The sequence below is a fragment of the Stomoxys calcitrans genome, chromosome 1 (genome assembly GCF_963082655.1).
Source record: "Stomoxys calcitrans chromosome 1, idStoCalc2.1, whole genome shotgun sequence".
Taxonomy (NCBI): domain Eukaryota; kingdom Metazoa; phylum Arthropoda; class Insecta; order Diptera; family Muscidae; genus Stomoxys; species Stomoxys calcitrans.
Window position 1 is genome coordinate 170,615,641 of NC_081552.1, and position 20,747 is coordinate 170,636,387.

The 20,747-nt window shown below is 36.8% G+C and overlaps 2 protein-coding genes across 3 annotated transcripts in view; one reads left to right on the forward strand and one right to left on the reverse strand.

Moving 5' to 3' along the window:
- LOC106090077 (UTP--glucose-1-phosphate uridylyltransferase) overlaps positions 1–20,747 on the forward strand; it is a 91,090-nt gene that overhangs the window by 30,438 nt on the left and 39,905 nt on the right. The window lies entirely within an intron of this gene.
- LOC106081686 (uncharacterized) lies at positions 14,846–15,888 on the reverse strand. The gene is made up of 2 exons (XM_013243835.2): positions 15,461–15,888; positions 14,846–15,382 (listed from the first exon to the last, which is right to left on the reverse strand). The coding sequence occupies exons 1-2, from the start codon at positions 15,875–15,877 to the stop codon at positions 14,855–14,857; spliced, it is 945 nt and encodes a 314-aa protein (XP_013099289.2). The 5' UTR covers positions 15,878–15,888; the 3' UTR covers positions 14,846–14,854.

The following is a 20,747-nucleotide window of genomic DNA, read 5'->3' on the forward strand; positions in this document are numbered from 1 at the left end:
CAAAACAACTACCTCGAATGAATGGACGCACATGCAATTTATATAAAACAAAAATTATTTATTGAAATCTTCTACGCAAACATCGGTTAGCGGCTAGTAAAAACAAATAATTCCATGACAAAGCAATATTTATTTGAATGGTTTATTCAAATCACAAATATTGGATAGACAAATCAGCTTACGCCAAGTTCCATTTCCCTTCTCTCTTTCCAACACATAGAATCAAACTGAATAGGCAATACCTGTACAAGTGAAGAGTCATAATAAACTAACTACACCCCTCAAACAAGTTAATTACACCAATTAACGTATAAAGCATGTGCCCTGTATAGTTTGCATTTTCTGTATCTTTAAATCATTTTGTCCTGTTTTTGTTTAATCATGATAAAAGCTAATTTTGTAAGAGAGGGGCTAACAAACATTAATTTTGAGTGTTGTTTACAAATTTCGAATATAGATAGCAGCTAGTTTTGACTCTTTTGTATTTTCTCCTGTATTTTGTTTTTCTTATTGAGTTCGTAAGAAGATTTTCTAGTCAACATTATGCATCATTGAAGAAAATATATGACCCTGATGTGAGCCTTTTATTGCATACTAAATTCCGTATCCGTATTCATTCCCATTTTCAAATAAATATTTCATTGCATCTTGACATTTGATTTAAATGCCTTAAGGATTGCAGCCGTTGAAAAGTTACTTCAAATAACGAGATCTTCCTGTTTTGTAATTCATCATTTCTAATAGTTTGGTTATTGTCTTCAAAAATCGCTCTAAACCACAGTGCGACAGAATTAGGCCAACATATGAATAAAGACATTTATAACGCTAGTGCTCTTTACAAATATATCTACAAAGTACAGAGTAATATTCTCAAGAGACACATATCACGCACATTCCAAATATGATAAGAATAGAGTCATTGCCTATAATAAAAATTACTTGCATGAAACCTGTTCGCCACCAACTTACCGTGGACTGATAACTAATGTAAGAGCAAATATTACATATAACAATTTGGAAAATTGCAATCTACAAAAGTGCATTGTGTCATGATAACGATTCGTACTGATACACAGAACAATGATGCAACAGCTTGTCCTTTTCTAAGGTTATCAATGTAGAAGGCGGTACATAAAATTAAGAACGATGTGAACTCTAGCGTACACTCGGATAAATTTGTTAATGAAAACAGCAACAAATTTTTATGCAACAAAAGAAAGTCTGCTGAGAATTGGACAGCAGTAATTTTTTGCTGAAGCAGCAAACATTTTCAGCTGTTTTCAGACGGTAAAATTTTAAAAATGGCCTTAAATACTATTTTTTAATCTTAAGGACATATAGCATCTTACATTTGTTTTCAATTTTCTGCAAGTTGATAATATTTTAACGATTTTAAATAACAACAGACAAAATAACTTCTAAAATCATATGTATGCTTAAAATCAGTAAACATTTAAATTTGTATGTAGCAAATTTTTCAATTATAGTTTAGAAGTTAATAAATTTTTTATGGTTTCATTTGTTTAAATAATTAGACAGTATTTGCTGATATAAGCAGGTAGTGATTGCTGATATCAGCAGGCTGTGTTTGCTGATATCAGCAGACTAATTTCTCTGAGTGCAGCGAGTGGGCTTTAATTCTTTATAGCGGCGTGTTAACATTTACGTATTATAAAAAACACACTAGACCTGCATATCAGTCATTAAACAACATTTATGGAAATCAAAAAATGCAGTGCAGTTTAAAGTGCCGATTTCTAGAATGTACTAAAGTTTACTTCAACCGCATGTTGAGTTTTGAAGTACAGATAGATAATATACAAGTAGATTATAATAATCGTTTGCTTTTTATTGATTACTAGCTGGACAGGGCCCGCTCCGCTGCCCCTTATTTTACTTTATATGGAACAAAATGATCGCTTGAATATTTATTTTCGACAATTAAAGAGCTTTTAGTGAATACCATGCTACGAAAATAGTTAATGTATATCGGTTGACTAACAGCATAACAATGTTTTGGGGAAGGGCTAGACCCCCAGAAAATAGGTCCCCAATACCTTTCAGTTTAGTCCCACATTGACATGGTTGGTAAAAATGCCCGATTTTATTGAGTTTTGGGGAGTGGGGTGGTTCCCCAAACACTTAGCTCTGAAAATATATCAGGATCGTTCTCTACTTTCAAATATCATTTATTTGAACCCCATTTTGCCGTTGGCCTCAAAATTCGATGTTAAATTTGTTTTCTAATCTTAAATACCTTCCATTAAAACCCCTTAAAGCAAAAGTCCGCAAATATATCCGGTTTGGGTCCTAACAACTGTCAATATCGAGCTCCACTGTCTTGAAGACCCAAATTGTCTTGGTGTGCAAATACGATCTATTTGGGAGTTGTTATGGTGGTGGGATGTCCCCTAGACAGTTGGTCCTGATTGTTGATATCAGAATGGTTGGAATGGTTAGCAAATATGTCCTATATGGGTGGTGTGGCTCCATAGACTCTTTTTCCCGAATATTGATTCTTGCTTTACTCCAAATGACCTTTAATTTGAGCCCCATATTGCTATGGTCGTAAATTTGGCCTCTTTGGAGGGTTTTTTGGGAGGGGCGGCCCCCCAAACACTTAGCCCCACATTTGGATATCAAATTCGTATTCTACACTCAAATACCTATAAGTCCTGTTTGGGGGGTGTTTTGGGGAAGAAGTAAACCCCCAGAAACATGGTCCCACATTTGTATATACGATTCGTATTCTACTCGCAAATACCTTTCATTTGAATCCCATATTGCCGGTAAATATGTCCGATTTAGACCTATGTTTTGGGGGTTAGTGTGGTCCCGCAAACACTTGGGATATCAGATTCGTTTTCTAATCTTAAATGCCTCTCATTTGAGTCCCATATTGTCGTGATTGGTCTAAATATATATTGGGTTGGTTTTAGGGTGGGGTGCCCCCCTAGGTACCCCATCCGAAATTTGGATACCAAATTTTTATTTTTAAGTAACTACAAGAGAGCACACAAAATGTCGCTTAAATCGCACCACTCATCACCGAGATCTGGCGATTCTGAAAATTAGGGTAAGGGGGAAGGTTACGGCCAAACGGCTGAATGGATTTTAATGAATTGGACATCAATCGAAAGATATTTTCCTAGAGAAGCGACGAATTTATATTGAAATTAATTTTCCGAAAAGAAAATCCATGAAAATGATTAATTCATTTTCAATAAGAGAAGAAGCAGAAACACAGCAAATTGTTGTTGCTTTTTACTTAAGCATCCGTTATTTGTGTGAGTGCAAAGCCATAGGTGGGAGTATTAGTGTTGAGAGTAAGAGAAACAATTGGGGCGAGAGAGAGAGAGTTTTACTATTTAGATAAGGGTTGTGTGGCGGTATGATGTGCATGTCGGTCAGCCAATTCCTTAAGGCTAGCTGATTTTATAACTACAGGTCATATGCAAGGTGGGTTTTATATAAGCGAGTTTGTGGTACATATTACGGCAAAACAGCTGAATAATTTTTACTGAAATTGTCATGAATCGAAAGATATTTCACCAGAGATGTATATATATACATATTATTACACGGCCAAGGGTTTTAAAAAATCGAGTTTGAGTCGAGTTTTAAAAAGTCGAGTTTGAGGCTGAATGAATTTTAACGAAATTGGTATCGATCGAAATATATTTTTGCAGAGATGTGCAGAATTTTATTTATTTTCCGCAAAGAAAACCCATGGAAATGCGGAATTAATTTTCAATAAAAGTAAAAGAAGCAGAAACACAGCAGATTGTTGTTGCTTTTTACATAAGCATCCGTTATTTGTGAGATTCCGAAGTATTAGTGGTGAGTGGGAGTATTAGTGGTGAGAGTGGGAGAGGTGACAAGTATGTGCAAGAGAAAGAGTATGCTTAAAGAGGGCGTGTGGCCCAACTTGGTGTTCTTTGGCATGAAGGTCAGTCAGTAGCTTATGCTGCAGCTATGGATAAGGACGTTTGCGGCTTAATATGTTGACAACGGTTAAATACATCTTTGGCAACGCACTTATTTAAACACTGAAGTAAACATTAAAAGGAGTCAAAATAACTAATAGTGTGACCACATATGCACTTAATGAATGAAATACTTGGCGTAGTTAAAACAAGTAAAGGAAAGAGGGTGCAGTATTTTTGCTTACACTATGAGATGTGTCCCATATATTTTATTTATATTTGACTTGAGTTGGAGTTACATACCACGCGCAGCACATATGCGTGAGCGCAGCACATATGCGTAAGCGATCAAATGCGCCCACATGCGTTCTTTGGGTTTGGTTACATACCATGCGCCTTTTGCTTCAGGCGAATTTCTAGAAATCAGCTTTTTTGAGTAATAATAGTTTCAATGGAAATTGTCAATAAAGTGGTTTAATATTAAAATCAAAAATAATCTGTCTAATTTTGAGAGTTGGTTAACTTATTCCGTCAGATGCATGCGTGCATTTGTTGTGTAACCCACACAGTACAAATCAACCTATTTTAATTCATTTTGAAATGCACGCAAAGTGCTGGGCTAGGTGTGTAACTCTACCTTTAGATTTACTTGCAATATTCAGATAGTTTAAATGATCACGTGATGGAAAAAGTGCACTTTATATTTCAATATCAAAAGGGGGTTGTGTGAGGGATTGTCCTGCTATTGAACAACCCAATGCGGCATGTAGCGTGACCTGGTAATATGGGGTATCGAATGGAAGGCAGAACGAAGACTGACTTACGTAGTATTTTGTTATGATAACTGTGCCAAGTATGGTTCAAATCGGTCAATAACCTGATATAGCTACCATATAAACCGATCTTGGGTCTTGACTTCTTGAGCCTCTAGAGCCTTTAGAGGGCGCAATTCTTATCCGATTGGAATGAATTTTTGCACGTAGTATTTTGTTATGATGTCCAACAACTGTGCCAAGTATGGTTCGAATCGGTCCATAACCTGATATAACTGCCATATAAACCGATCTGGGATCTTGACTTCTTGAGCCTCTAAAGATCGCAATTATTATCCGATTTGTCTGAAATTTTGTACGACGGATTCCCTCATGACCATCAACATACGTGTTTATTATAGTCTGAATCGGTCTATAGCCCGATACAGCTCCCATATAAATCGATCTCTCTATTTTACTTCTTGAGCCCCCAAAGGGCGCAATTCTTATTCGAATTGGCTGACATTTTACACAAGTCTCCAACATATAATTTAATTGTGGTCCAAACCGGAGCAGAGCAAATCTTTTCTTATATTCTTTTTGCCTAAGAAGAGATGCCGGGAAAAGAACTCGACAAATGCGATCCATGGTGAAGGGTATATAAGATTCGCCCCGGCCGATCTTAGCACGCTTTTACTTGTTCTGGATGCATTGGTAGCTCTCACAATGCTTTCGGCTGATCTTCACTCCCAAATGGACAATTCTGCTTATTTACTTACCCATTGAGCCCAAAAAGGATCTTGGCGTGGTCGCTATTTTATTGTAAATTGCTTCTTTTTGAAGTTTGTACTAAGCAGACCCCATGAATTAGAGAGGTGACTTTAAATACGAGTTAGATGAATTTGTGCTCATTTAAAAGGGAAAGCAGACATGGCTGCTGTTTAAGCAAACATTTCGGTCAGCTATTTCAGTAAACAACATCTTAAGCAGCAGATGTTGTTTGCTGAAATAGCTAGTACAAAATTTTGCTAAAATATTAAAGACGTATTACTACTAAATTAAAAAAAAATTGCTTTTTACATTATGCTATTATTTATTGTTGTCTTTAACGTTGAGATACGTGTTTTGGGTGATTATGCAACGGAGTCGATAGTTTTAATCTGTGGAATATAACCTAATCAACCACATAACATCGCTTGCAATTTGTTATTATTTTTGGTATAAAATCTTCCCCTTCACTTTTTTTGGTTTTCTCTTCCTCAAACTATTCTATCATAAATTAAGCGGCAGTTATTTTCATCAAACAACAGACTTTTCAGCAGTCAGCCTACTGTTCTGAAATTGCAGAAATACTACTGTGTTAGCAACAAAATTAACTACTAACAGTCAGCAGACAGTGATTGCTAGCATACATTTTTCTATGAGATTAAGTTATAGTCGCAGTCTGTTGAAAAGATGATTGCAATACTGAGTGAAAAATCGGCATATAAATCAGTATGAGAGAACCCAACAGAAAAACTTTAAAAATAAACAACAGTTTAACGTGCGATTTTAATTAGATTGCAAAATGGGGGGGGAAAATAAATAATAAGTACTAAATAAAATCAATTTATGTACTCGCCCTCAAAAAATCGGTGCGGCAAGTGACAGCACTTCCTATGTCATTGTCCGGCTTTCGGGGCTTACAGACACCGGCACTTAGGTGGGGACACAATACCAGACATAAACCAACTAAGGGGCGTGGTATGGAAAACAAATAGGGATTTTGTAAGCAGCACAGAATTCCTGACTTGAATTTTTATCCGAGTTTTCAAGCCGATTACTGGCTTAGGTGTATTTGTATACTGTCGTGGGGAGGATTAATATCCGCAGCCGCTTTTCAAACTAACCTATTCTAACCTACTCGCGCTCAAAGCAGTGATTTTTTGAATAACAAATTGAGTATACTTATTATATTCCTTCTATTTGTTACAAACAAATGCATAAGTTGTATTACCCTGGACCACAATAGCGGTAAATCGTTGTGTGGTGTCCAAGATTTGGAAGAAATAAAAACGGCTTCTACGTACAAAAGTTGGATTTTTTAAAATAATTTTCCTAAAACCTTTTTCTAAAATATATACAGAGTAATGTTTATGTAAGTACTATACTCGTCTATTCACACACAGATACATTATGCATTTTTAGTGACTTAAAATATATGATGAAATGGGACGCAAGCAAGTCTTTATTGGCTTTGAATTCTCAATGCGTTTTCTGCAAGAGTTTAATCACAAAAGTTGGCACATTCATACATGTGGACGCTTCAAATGTAGGTTAATTGATAGCTAATAAAAAATAAAAAAATATAGGCATTTTAAGTATCGGTTAACCGCAAGTCCGACTCTGTTTGGTTTGGCTGCGGTTACCAGAGATGGGCAAATGTGCACCAATTGTTACTGGAAGTCGTTCGCGTACTTTATTTGCCAACTAAAGAAAGCGAGAGAGTGCGTGAGAGTAATCAGGGTTTTGAGAGTTTGGAATTGAGAGCATCGAACAGCTGTTTTTTTTTAACCACCTGTTTTGTTTAAATATATAGCAAAAGAGATTAACGGTTGTTCTCTCTCTCCTGTACATTTTTACTGGCAAACTGTTCCTGGAAAAGTACGCGAACAGACCTATTGATTTTTGGTCTTTTTAACAAAAAAAACTTTGTGAGCTTTGATCAAATGTTGATGAAAAAATTTATATCAAAATAGCTTGTACCGAAAATGAAAAAAAAAAAAATACAAGTAAAGGCGTGCTAAGTTCGGCCGGGCCAAATTTTTGGAACCCATCACCATGGATTCTGTTAAGAATTTATACAAAATAAATTTAGTTGAAAGGCATCAACTTCTGCCAAGCAATCAAAAAGTAAAGCTTTTAAAAACCGATCAAGGATGATCGAGAGACCGGTTTACATGAGAACTATATCAGGTTATAGACTGATTTTGGTCGTACTTGGCACAGTGGTTGGAAGTCATAACAAAACACTACATGTCAAATTTTAGCCAAATCTGACAAAAATTGCGGCTTGTAATGGCTCAAGAAGTCAAATCGGGTGATCGGTTTATATGGGAGCTATGTCAGGTTATAGATCGATTTGAACCGTACTTAGCACAGTTTTGGAAGTCATAAAAAAACACTACATGCTAAGTTTCAGCCAAATGGGACAAAAATTGTGGCTTCCAAGGGCTCAATCAAGTTATAGACCGATTTGGACCGTAGTAGACACAGTTGTTGAAAATCATAACGTAACTCTACATGCAAAATTTCAGCCAGAAATTGCGGCTTCAAGGGGTTCAAGAAGTCCAATATGGAGATCGATTTATATGTCCGCTATATCTAAATCTGAACCGATATGGCCCATTTGCAATCCCCAACGATTGCACATTCGACTTTATCGTGATTTCGACAGACGGGCGGACATAGCTGGATCGATACAGAATGACGAGACGATCCAGAATATATATACAGCGGTCAAAAAAAGTATTCATCATTCAATGTTTTTTTTTAATAAGTCTACAAAAGACAATTGGAATAAAAACATATTAAACTAATGATGCAGTAGTGCTTGTGTGATATATATGTACACAATTTCATTGTTTTTAAAGAAAAAAATAGTATTTATTGGAACAAAAAGGGCCATTTTACAGCTGAACACAAAAAATTAAACAAAAAAAAGTATTCATCATTGCAAAAAAACAAAAAAATAAATAACATAATTTAAAAAAATTAATACTTTGTTATTCGACCACCGCGTCTTATAACTTCTTTTAAACGGTTTGACATCGATTGGACTAATTTAGCGGTTATATTTTGGTCTATATTAGTCCATTCCTCCATTATCACCTGTTGCATTTGACTCTTGCTCGAAAAATTGCGCGTTCTCATATTGCGTTCGAGATGTTCCCAAAGATGTTCAATTGGGTTCAAGTCGGGACTTTGAGGAGGAGTTTTAATGACTTTGGGGCAGTTATACAGCATCCACATCTTGGTATTTAAAGCAGAATGTTTGGGGTCATTATCTTGATAATATTGAAAGTTATTACCAAGCCCAAGTTTTACAGCACTATCTTTTAAATTCCTCTTTAAAATGTCAATGTAATACTTATGATCCATTACTCCATTAATAATTTCAAGATTTCCCGCTCCTGAAGCCGCCATACACCCCCAAACCATTAAACCACCTCCACCATGTTTTACAGTAGCAACTGTGTTTCGTTCTTCAAGCTCTGTATTTGGTTTTCTGTACACTATGACCTTTCCATCGCACCCAAAAAGATTAAACTTGCTCTCGTCTGCAAAAATGACTGTTTTCCAAAATGATTCGGGCTGTTTTACATACATTTTTGCGAAGTTTAGCCTTTTCACTCGGTTTATTTTATTTATAAAGGGCTTCTTACGTGCAGTTCTTCCTCTGTAACTATGCCTTTTGAGTGTATTTCGAATTGTTTGTGTAGTAACTTCCTTCCCTAAATATTCCATAGTGTTTTTACGAAGAATGGTCGCATTTGTCTTCGGAGTTTTCTGAACTTGCCGCACTAGCCAACGCACATCTCCAACTGAAAGTGCTTTTGGTCGACCAGATCTTGGTTTATTGTCAACAGTTTTCGTTTCTGTCCACTTTCTGATGATGGATTGTATAGTAGATCGTGGTCTATTTAATATTTCACTGATAGTTTTTTGAGTTAAACCATTCCTGTGGTGTTTTATTATCAAAACTTTTACCTCATCAGAAACCTCGTTTTGCTTACAACCCATTTTGACAAAAACTATATTTTCAATGAAATTAAATATTTGCTGTCAAGGGCAAAGCCTCCTTTACTAAATAAAACAGAAAAGGGGGATTCCCAAATAATATTTGAATTTGACTTTGATGATAGCACATCAATGATGAATACTTTTTTTGTTCTGTTTTTGGTGTTATTATATAAAATTGCATTTTTTGCGCTAATTAAATTTATTTTTTGAATTTATTTTAAAACATATTACGAAAAATAAACTATTGCATAAAACTGCATTATTTGTTTACTTTAAATTTTCTTCAATTACCCAAAATAAGTGAATTTATTATCAATTTTGCTAATGATGAATACTTTTTTTGACCGCTGTACTTTTAGGGGTCTTAGACAAATATTTCGAGGCGTTACAAACGGAATGACTAGATTAGTATACCCTATCTTATGGTGGTGGGTATAAAAACAAATTATTACTTCCATGGACTGGAACCTGTTTTTTTCATAAATTACTATGTCGTCTTGTGAAATTTAAATGTGTGAATCATCTGCGTCCAACTGCAACTCGGCGAGTTATTGGATTTTTTAGGGAACAATGTCGGTGCTTAGGCGAAAAGTTTATACAATATGGTGCAACCATATCAGGTTAAGGACCGATTGAGACCATACCTCACACAGATACGAGAAGTTGTTGTGGAAAATGTCAGCCTAATCAGATAAGAATTGCGACCTCTAGGGACTCATCGTGGAGACCGCCGTAGCGCAGACGTAAGCACGTCCGTATATGACAATGAACACATGGGTTCGAATCTTGGCGCGAATATCAGAAAATAACAAATTTCTCCGATGGCTATTTCCTCCTTATGCTGGCGACATTGAGCTTAAACTTGAATCGGACAGCACTCATTGATTTGTGAGAAGTTTGCCACCGTTCCTTAATGGAATGTTCATGAGCAAATGTCATTTGCAGAGGTTCAACAGGTACAATCGGGAGATCGGTTTATATTGGAGTTATATCAGGCTATTGAGCGATTCAAACCATTCTTGGCACAGATGTCGGCACGGGATAGGAGTAAGCACCACACAGGCTGGAACATTGAGGTTCGACCTATGTGGTTTTCATTGCTGTCGCGAGAAGCTTAGCTGCGAGGTACCGGGCGCGTCCACAGGTTGCGGATAGTGGAATGCTCCATACGGAGTAGCTGCAACGGCAGTCGCGAACAATAAGTGGTATCGAGCGGAGAGTCTCAGTGAGAGGCCAAGTGCCTATGATGTTCGATATCCCAAGGCGAGTTAATGACGCCTTTAAATCACCAATGACCACCATGCTTCCGCGGCGCGAGCTAGCTCACCTACAAGAACTTGGTGAGGACTGCCACCTCCACTTGAAAATGTGGCTACAACAACAGATGTTGGAGGTCGTATGAGAAGTTATTGTGCGAAATTATAGCCAAATCGAATATTAATTGCGCCCTTTACTGGCTCAAAAAGTCAAATCGATGGATCGGATTATATGGGGGCTACATCCAAGTCTCAACCGATATAGTCCATTTGTAAATCTCCAATAACTTACATCAAGAAATATCTTTGCAAAATTTCAAGTGGCTAGCTTTATTTGTTCGAGCTCTATCGACAATTCTGCAGACAGACGGCTCAAGACGATCAAGAATATATGGTCTTTATAGGGTCGTAAATCAATATTTCGATGTGTTGCAAACGGAATGACTAGATAAGTATTATAAAAACAACTTTGAAAACAGGAAACATTTTGTTGCAACTTTGACAAAAACCAAATATACAAAAAAAAATTTTTTAATTTTGTTTTTTATTTTATTATAACTTAATCTATTCTCAATTAAAAATATATACTAGCAAAACAAAATAAAATGTATCCTAAGCGCCACAAGTTGAGAGCCGCTAAATCAACCAATTTGCCCACAATAAGGCGCCTACTCATCTCTCTCTGTTCGCTGTCTAGTTGCTCATAGATTGGGGATGCCCTTTTTTGATTGTGTGCGCATAAACCTTTTTGGTACATGAAGCCTCTTTATAATCTACACAACCATTGTGGTAGTGTAGAAACCATGTAACATGTGTTACATGTATATAATACCATGTAACTAAGAAGGATACGATGTAGACCCATTGATAAATATACCAATTGGCTTAGAATCACTTCCTGATTCGTTTTGGCCTTGTCAGTCTGTAATCAAGGTATTATACAGTATTGTAATCAAGGTATTATATAGTCGGCTCCGCCCAACTTTTGCCTTTTTTATTGGTTTATATATGAATGCAGTTGCATTTTTGGTTGAATTTCCATATCTGCCTTGCCTATGAACATTAGTCTTTAATTTTTTGGAAAGTTTGTTGTTGTTTTTATACCCAGCCCCATAGGATAGGGGGGCATACTAATCAAGTCATTCGCTTTGTAACACCTCGAAATGTTGATCTGCGATCCCATAAAGTAGATATATTCTTGATTGTCTTGACATTCTGAGTCGATCCGGCCTAGTCCGTCCGCCCGTCTGTGGAAATCACGATAGCGAATGAACGCGTAAAGCTTGCTGTTTAAAAATTTCACAGATTTTTCCCATAAAAATGATCCCCTGATTTGATTTCTTGAACCCTTAAAAGCCGCAATTATAGTCTGATTGAGCTTAAATTTCGCACGTAGTGTTCTGTTACGACTTCCAATAATCGTACCAAGTATGATCCGTATCAAAATTTGGTATAGGACTACGTTTTGTTTCATGTCAATGAGTGCTGTCCGATACTTGTTTTAAGCTTTAACTTTTTTCCGAAACAAATGAAAATGAGCTTACTTTCCATACATTTACTTTGTGGCTCATCTAGCAGTTGGCTTTTGATCTACGTCTTATTTGAGTTTTGACACCTTTTATGACATTCCCGAAACGATACAGTACAGGATTTATGGTTTTTGAAATTTTGTTGGAAAATTAAGTTCTTTCTTTTTATTGAAATTTAAAAGCGCAATGCGAAATAAGTTACGCACAGGTTCGCTCTTTAATAACCAATCCTCTGATTTGGTTTTAACCTAAGGATAATGGAGAATATAGGGCGTGTATTCAAAAATTTTGCTCAGACATAGATAATGGCGTTTTTACTTCTATTTTAATTTATTTCCACTTTTAGCGGTTTTCTTAAAAATTGGGCTATCTATGGAGTGGCCACGAAATAACTCCCCAAAACTGAACTTTAAATGAATCCCCAAATTGGGAGGTTATTTCATAATGAAATGATGTATTTATTTCTCTAGCAAAATACACTCAAAAAATTGTTTGTCAAGCTACTAATATAATTTGTTTAATACCTTTTTTGTGTGTAGAATGAACAACAATTTATTTTCAGTGCACTGCAGCGTAATAGCATAATGGATTAAAAATACTACCCTAACTCTCAGTTTAATAAACCATTTATAACTATGCATTGCTTATAAATACGTTCCAAAAAACAACTAGTTTAATTTGAGGATAATTTGTATTACGGTCTTTTTCTTATCCTGCTCGAAATCCGTTATAAAAACCTTTGACTTCATGTCATAAGAATATTTTCTTTTATTGGGTTGCCCAAAAAGTAATTGCGGATTTTTCATATAGTCGGCGTTGACAAATTTTTTCACTGCTTGTGCCTCTGTAATTGCATTCTTTCTTCTGTCAGTTATCAGCTGTTACTTTCAGCTTGCTTTAGAAAAAAGTGAAAAAGAGTATATTTGATTAAAGTTCATTCTAAGTTTCATTAAAAATGCATTTACTTTCATTTAAAAAATCCGCAATAACTTTTTGGGCAACCCAATATATATACTGGTAAGAAGTTTGCCCCTGTTCCTTAATGGAATGTTCATGGGAAAATTAGCATATAAGTAAACCGTGATACACCGCAAATGTTTTTATCGGAATATTGGGACTTGTCTTTGAATGTTTTTAGAGCCTTTAGCTCCATAGAACAATCCTCTTCATATTCGTGGTTGTGCTCCGCATAATTTTTTGCTAGCCTAGGTTGAAAAGAGGGTGTAGATATTAATCCGCCCCATGTCACTATGGACATACACCTAAGCCAGTAATCGGCTTGTTGTGCGCTCTAAAAACTATAAAGTAACCTCTAAAAAGAAAATTTTAAGTTAGGAATTTATTGACGGCAGTTCTCTGGCCTTTACCGCCAAATCGTCTGCCCTTTCATTTCCCCTTACTCCGTTATGGCCGGCACCCAAACGATGCGGATTTTGCCATCCTCAGAGAAGGCGTTAATCTCATTCTTACACTGCTCAAGACTGTTCGTGCCCTTACCGTCCTGGTTGTTATTGCCCTTATGGCAATTTTACTGTCGGTAAAGATGTTCACACTTTACCGCTTTTTGCTAAAACACACTTGCCCTCGGGGAGCTAAGTTACCCTGGCTTTGCAAGATTCTAATCTGCATTCATATTTAACTTTTCGGTCGATCACGTACAACAGCTAACTGTTACCGCCAAAAATACCCTCAAGAGAATGGTATTTGGGAGTAGAGCACGAATTTGATATTCAACTTTGGTACCAAATGCCTGAGGGGCCTTTCCAATACCAAAAACTACCTCAAAAAGGGCGGGGCAATATTGGGCTCAAATAAAATGCATTAAAGAATGAAAGAAAACGTAGCGGAGCGGGTCAGTTTCAGCTAGAAATACCACACACACCATTGTTTCTTTCATAGCCTATTAATACGTACCGACACGCAAAAAAAATAAAATGTTTGGGACATTTTTACGACAAAAGAATATATTTATCACGAAGTTTTTCTTTTTTGTAACCGTAACTTACTTTGTTTGTTGTGAAGCCTTTAGGAGCTTCGTCGACGGTAAAAGAACCTTTCTTTTGTTGTAAAACCAATAACTCTTTGATAGCGAAAGTGTTTCAATATCCTCAAATGATTATTCGTTTACCGGACCAATAATTATTCTCTTGTATCTCTCCTACTCGAGCAAAAGGGGAAGTATTTGAGCGTGTAGAGCAGTGATGGGCAAACCCACTTACACCATTGCACATTACTGTGTACGTACACAAGAAAATAATCCCTAGAAGCCCATGGGCTTGCAGATATCGATATAAAGAGGTTGAATTACCAACTGAGATCTGTTTATAATTGGTAAAAAGTTGATTATCACAAATTCTTGCAAGAATTTCTCGCAAAAAACTGTACTTTTGTCGTTAACGAGGTCTTATGTTTCTCACAAAAGTAGTTAACTTGGCGAAAATTTCCTTGATGTGAAACGAATTATTTTTCTGCGTCTAGATAGCCCTTATCTTATGTTATGTATGTTTCCTGTATACTTTTATTTTATAATATTATTTAACTATCAATATCTTAGACAACTTTATTAAAAACAAAAACAAATTCTTAATTTTGTCATTTCGTGCAAAAACCTAGCGACGTTGTGGCCTTTGCAAGTTTGTGGTATTACAATATTCTGAATATAATTGATCACACTTGGCAGAATGCTCTCGAAACTCCTCTACACTGGGCATATGTGCGTAGAAACTTTCAACATTAAATGGTTTTTTATTTTCCATAGATTCTTTACCATCACTAGCGTCTCCACGAATACGTTGCTTCAGAGATTTTTGCATGCCCCATATAAAAGGTGAACTCTTGCACATGAGCATTTTTACACAGGAAGTCCGACCCTCTTCTGTTTCATAACTTTCTATCATATCGATAATTCTATCGGATAAGTTGGAATCAATGGCCTGATCTAGCAGGGTTTTCATTTTATTCGATGGATTCTGGAGGAACCAATCAAGTGGTGTGCCTTCTTTAAGTTCTCGAGGTTGATGGTCGTTGGGCGAGTACTGCTCTTCGGGACCAGTCTCGGCATTATTGTATTCCGTTGGAGAGGAATAGTAGTCCTTAGTACGTTGTGGTCTTGTGTTGCCCAGGAGCGTGGTTCCTATCTAGAATAGAACAAATTGTAGGTGAATGCGGAAATTTTGAAAGTGAATCAAATGTTTAAAAAAGAAGCACAAAGTTACCGTGGATGCCACCATTATTAATACGTTAATGGCTAAAGCTCCCAGCTTGGTGGCATCAAATCCAACCATGCGCAACATGTTGGTAACAAACTGCGTCGTGCTTAAATTCACACCATTTTTTTCCTTGGTCGTAGATGATGAAACCTCCTCAGATCGGTCTTTGTCATGATTATAGTCACGTAGATTCTCTGCCGTTTGTCGTTTTTCCGTTTGTTTGTTTTGCTCCTCGGACGAAGTGGACGGCGCCGAGGAGGGTATTGCTTGCAAACCCTTTTGTATGAGGGAAAATAAATCAGGTTTTCCTCTGTTGTTTGTAGTGGAAAAGGCCTTAGCTACCAAATTTGCCACATCGGCAGCTGTATTGACACCTGAAGAAAATTCAAAATTTGTTAAAAATCTATCGAAAACGGATTCCATCACAGATGCCTTGCCTAACATTTGTCCTGCGAATTTAAGACCCTCATTCAAATTGTCCATAACTCCACGTTTTTGCACCGATTTTGCCGCACCATCAACTTTTAGGAATAACATCGTCCCAAGGAACACAAAGAGTAGGCAACTTGTTAATTTCATGGCTTCAGTTGTTGCGTTCGATGTTGTTTTCAAAGACTTTGGTTCACCACTAAAATAACGATGGCGTTTTTAAAAATGCAACACCCCAAACAAATGCGATGATGTTCATGGAAATTTTTGTCACATGAGTGGCTTTCTTTACGCTTTTTAAACCTAATTATGTTTGCCTAAATTTCCAGTTACATTATGTCTCGTCTTGTAAATTTTTAATTTGAGAAGTTTTTCAGTGTCTTCATCACATAGCGAACACAAAAGAGACGCATAGTAAGTTTGTTAATCGACTTGCTACACCCAAATATGAAGATTACCTAGCAGGGGCAAACTAAAACTTTCATAATAATTTGAGCTTTAAATATATATTTTTTTAAATTTTTAGTTCTCTAGAAAATTCTTTCGAAATTTGACTTTTGTAAAAACGAGCTAAAATTTTTTAACTTTTAAACGATGGAAATTTTTTGCTAAAGAGCATCAATGTGAGTAAATATTTAAGTAAAATATTTTGTGTGCTCTTATTTGAAATCGAAAAAAAATATTAAATTGTAAAAATTTATTTATATACATTGAAAATTGTTGTCCTAATTTGAATGATTCGAGCCAAAGATAAGTTAACTTAAATAAAAGATGATTAATTTTCCAACTTTTTAAGAAAACATTTCTTGGTGAAAGATAAGATTCCTTGATATTAAAGATTTTTTATTTTAAATGGTAGGTTAATAGATCCTTAACTTTGCGTCTTGTTATTAAATACAAAAATCTAAAATGAAAGTCAAAACATCGTTGAAAGTTGGGAAATTGACTTTGGGACAAGCCAATAGTGTACCTTTGTTAAAGATGTAAAATAGCCTTGGAAATAAGAGCGCCTTTAAATGTTTAGTTTTTTTTTTAGTGCTTAGTATTTAGCTAAACAAAGAATTTTTCAAAAAAAAAAATAAAAGTTGGACAGTCATCTGTGCAGTAAAAAATGAGAATCAATCAGCGATCGAAATTTGAAACGGATAGTAGTGTCTATTAGTAAATAGGAAATAAAATTTAAAGATAGCATATTTGTGTTTTTCATCTGTTTGGCCTTTAACGGCCGGTCATGCGAGTCAAGGTCATGCAAGTCAATTTTTGTTCATTGTCTTTCAAGTCGAGCTTAATGACCAAGCAAATGCAACATCCAAAGGAGAGATTGATAATTAAGTCTTGAAGAAAAGAAAATGCCAGTTCCTCAGACAAGACAGGACACATGTCACCCCACTGGTGGACGCATTTCGATAATTGGGTTTCATTATCTCATCGGCACCATTGTGAACTATGTCCTTCCGTCTGACCGGCCTACAGTTCACAGCCTGTTGTTCGTAGTACTTATAGTTGAGATCATAACCACAAATCCTATGTGAAATCTCAAATACTACTACCAGACTGTTCGCTGTAAGCTGTTTCACTGAGCAATATCTCTTCAAACAAACTCCAACTCCCCTCTATGGCTTTTGCATTCATTTTATTCCCTTTTCAACGTGGCAAGCTCTGCTTGCCGACGTCAACATTTGCTCAGTGAAAAAGCTTACAGCGAACAGTCTGTTAGTAGTAGTTGAGATTTCACATAGGATTTGTGCTTATGATCTCAACTGAATGAAAATTGAACTAAATGGTAGTAAAATTGACCATTTAAAATACTTAAGAGTACGAGGAATGGGAAACACAGAGTCTGTATTCTTGTAAACAGTGGTCTAAATATTTTTCTTTTTCCGTCGCTAAGCACTGAAGATTCAGTAGTAGCCAGCCTTGAAATTAATAAGTTTCATTACTGGCTGGCTTCCTTATATATGGCAAACGATTCAGAGATGCCGCCTTTAAGCCTTAAGTTGCTGGTTGAAGCGGCTGCTGCAGGTAAAAAAGGGCCTCAAGGGCTAAACAGGAGAAAGGTGGATTGGGATAAATTTCGGCACTAATTCTGCACGATATCCCTTCTCGACCAGAAAAGGAAGTGGAAACTGCATCCACATAATGAAGAACATCGACAGAATGGCTCTAAATGATTCGCACAAAGGTTTCATTTTCAAAAGCTGGAAAACCATATCACACGAAGGCGAAAGATTTTTGTTCTATTGCTCCGTCATCCCCTATGCTCAAAATTCTAGAAAAAATATCTTAGGGAAAAGATTCCTGGAGATCGCCTCCCTCATCAACAGCATACATATAGTAAATATGAAAAGACGGGTCAGCCTAGGAACACCCAAGGAGGTGTATTGTCTCCTTTGGAATATGGTCATTAATAATATATTATTGTCTCTGGAAGAAAAAGGTGTAAGAGCGTAAAAGTTGGGGGTTTAAACCGCGTGTTATCAACTGGGTATATATGGCAGTTGTCAGACCTATATGGTGTTGTGGTCTGGTGGACGGCGTTTCAAAAGTCCACGTACTGTTCAGTACTCAGCCGAATCCAAGGGATAGCTTGTATGTGCATCATAGCCGCACTGAGGACTACGCCATATAATGCATTGAATGTAATGCAACAACTTATGCTTGATACAAGGCCCTATGTTCCAGACAGTGTGGATTACACATTGCCTGAACCGCTTTTTGGTAAAAAGTATTGTACCACTATTCCTGATAGAACAAATTGGAACTACGATGTTCGTGGTAAATTAAGTTCCGTAGACTTCTTTACGAATGGTTCCAAACAAAATGACCAGTTGGACTTTGGGTGTACTCTGAAAAACTAGGACTGGTCAAATCGAGAAGGTTACCCGACCCCTGTAAAGTGTAGAAGTGGTGGAATGGCTAAGATATAATGTCATAACGACGATTGGCATTAATATCTTCTCAGACAGCCAGGCAGCTATCAAATCCATGGTTTTTCAGGGACGCTACAGAAGTAGAGCGATAGGGAGAGCAAACGACGCCATATTTTTTTTGGTCGCTCTTTTGATATTTCTCTTCAGTAAGGTTTGCCATTTCATGATGGAAATATAAACGAGCCAACAATGAGTTGAAATTGTTAAAATTTACTACCGAAATTCGGAGTAAGTGGCCTCATTGTTTACATCGAAAAATAATCTTCAGCGATGAGGCTTATTCTAACTGAATGGCTTCGTCAATAAGAAAAATATGCATTATTGGTCAGACAGCTATTGGGTTGCCCAAAAAGTAATTGCGGATTTTTCATATAGTCGGCGTTGACAAATTTTTTCACAGCTTGTGACTCTGTAATTGCATTCTTTCTTCTGTCAGTTATCAGCCGTTACTTTGAGCTTGCTTTAGAAAAAAAGTGTAAAAGAAGTATATTTGGTTAAAGTTCATTCTAAGTTTTATTAAAAATGCATTTACTTTCTTTTAAAAAATCCGCAATTACTTTTTGGGCAACCCAACTATTTACACGTACTCGCTGAGTCATCATTGCATCCCGAAAAAATTTACAGTTTAGTGCGGTTTATGTGCCGGCGGCATCTTTGGGTCGTACTTCTTCCGTGATTATCAATGCCAGCTCCTTACTGTGAATAGGAATGGCTACCGTTCAATGAATTTTGTTGGCCCCAATTGGATGATATTGTCTTGGAGGGCATGTGGTTCCAATAGGACGGTGCCACAAGCCACACAGCGAATGTCACAATCAATTTATTGGAAACTAAATTTGGAGAACGTGTTATCTCGCGAAATGGTCCAGTCGATTGGCCGCCTCGGTCTTGCGATTTGACGCCGTTAGACTATTTCCTGTGGGGCTACGTCAAGTCTATGGTCTATGCCAACAAGCCAGCGACGATTGATGAACTTCGTACGATTATCGAACATGCAATTGCAGCAGTATCAACCGATTTGTGCTTGAAAACTGCCGAAAATTGGGTTCAGCGTCTGGACTTCTGCGGCGTGCCCGTGGTGGCCATGCAAAAGAAATCGAATTCCATATATAATGGCATCTAACGTACTTTCACAGATATCAACAACCGTTTTTGTTTTATTTACAAAACGTTTGTAGCACTCTTATTGAAAAACTCTTTATATCTGAATTTAAAAACCGACCTCGACTGTCGCAGATCTCTCAACGAGATGGCTGAACAGTTCAAAATCCACCTGTCCTGGGTGCCGGGCACATAGATATACAGAGAACTACCTTACACATTCTCGGGGAACTGGAATCTGTGGGTAGCCTCTAGTGACATGAAAGCTACGTCCTCAAGATCAGGCCCGAAGGGCAAAGGGGGGTTGTGAACACTCCCAAATTATATGGCCTAATTTTCTGGCTAGAAAAGAGGTCTCAGTCATTGTGTCCGTCATGACAGCTCACTGTCTGATCGCAAAACTTACTGACAGACTAAAGGTTGCAAGTAACGACTTCTGCAGAAGTTATAAGGACATCGAGGAAGAAAAGACTTTAGAACGTCTGCTGTATGTGTGTTCCGCACTGACAGTCATAAGGAGAACTTGTCTGATTTAGCGGATGTGAACATTCGAAAGTTGTTAGGCTTTTTAAGCGATCTAATTGAAAGCTGTCCCATTTTCAGCAGACTTTTTTGTTACAGCAACATTTTCACTGTTTTAACCAAACATTTTCTCTGGGCGAATATCAGTACTATCGTGGAGTCTATAAAGTGTAACAGTTAACGCAAGTTTAACATAGGTTGATATCTATTAGACAAGAAGCAATCAAAGCGTTGAAATCACGGAAGTCTTGAAATGAACCAGTGAGATTACGATTGCTCTGAATAAGGTACATTTCGCATCGCTTGGCTGG

Bases quoted from the DNA above. Each gene is read 5' to 3' on its own strand.
- LOC106081686 (XM_013243835.2), bottom strand. From the start codon at position 15,877: ATGGAATCCGTTTTCGATAGATTTTTAACAAATTTTGAATTTTCTTCA. The intron at 15,383-15,460 runs GTAACTTTGTGC...GTTCTATTCTAG, and splicing joins TAATAATGGTGGCATCCACG to ATAGGAACCACGCTCCTGGG.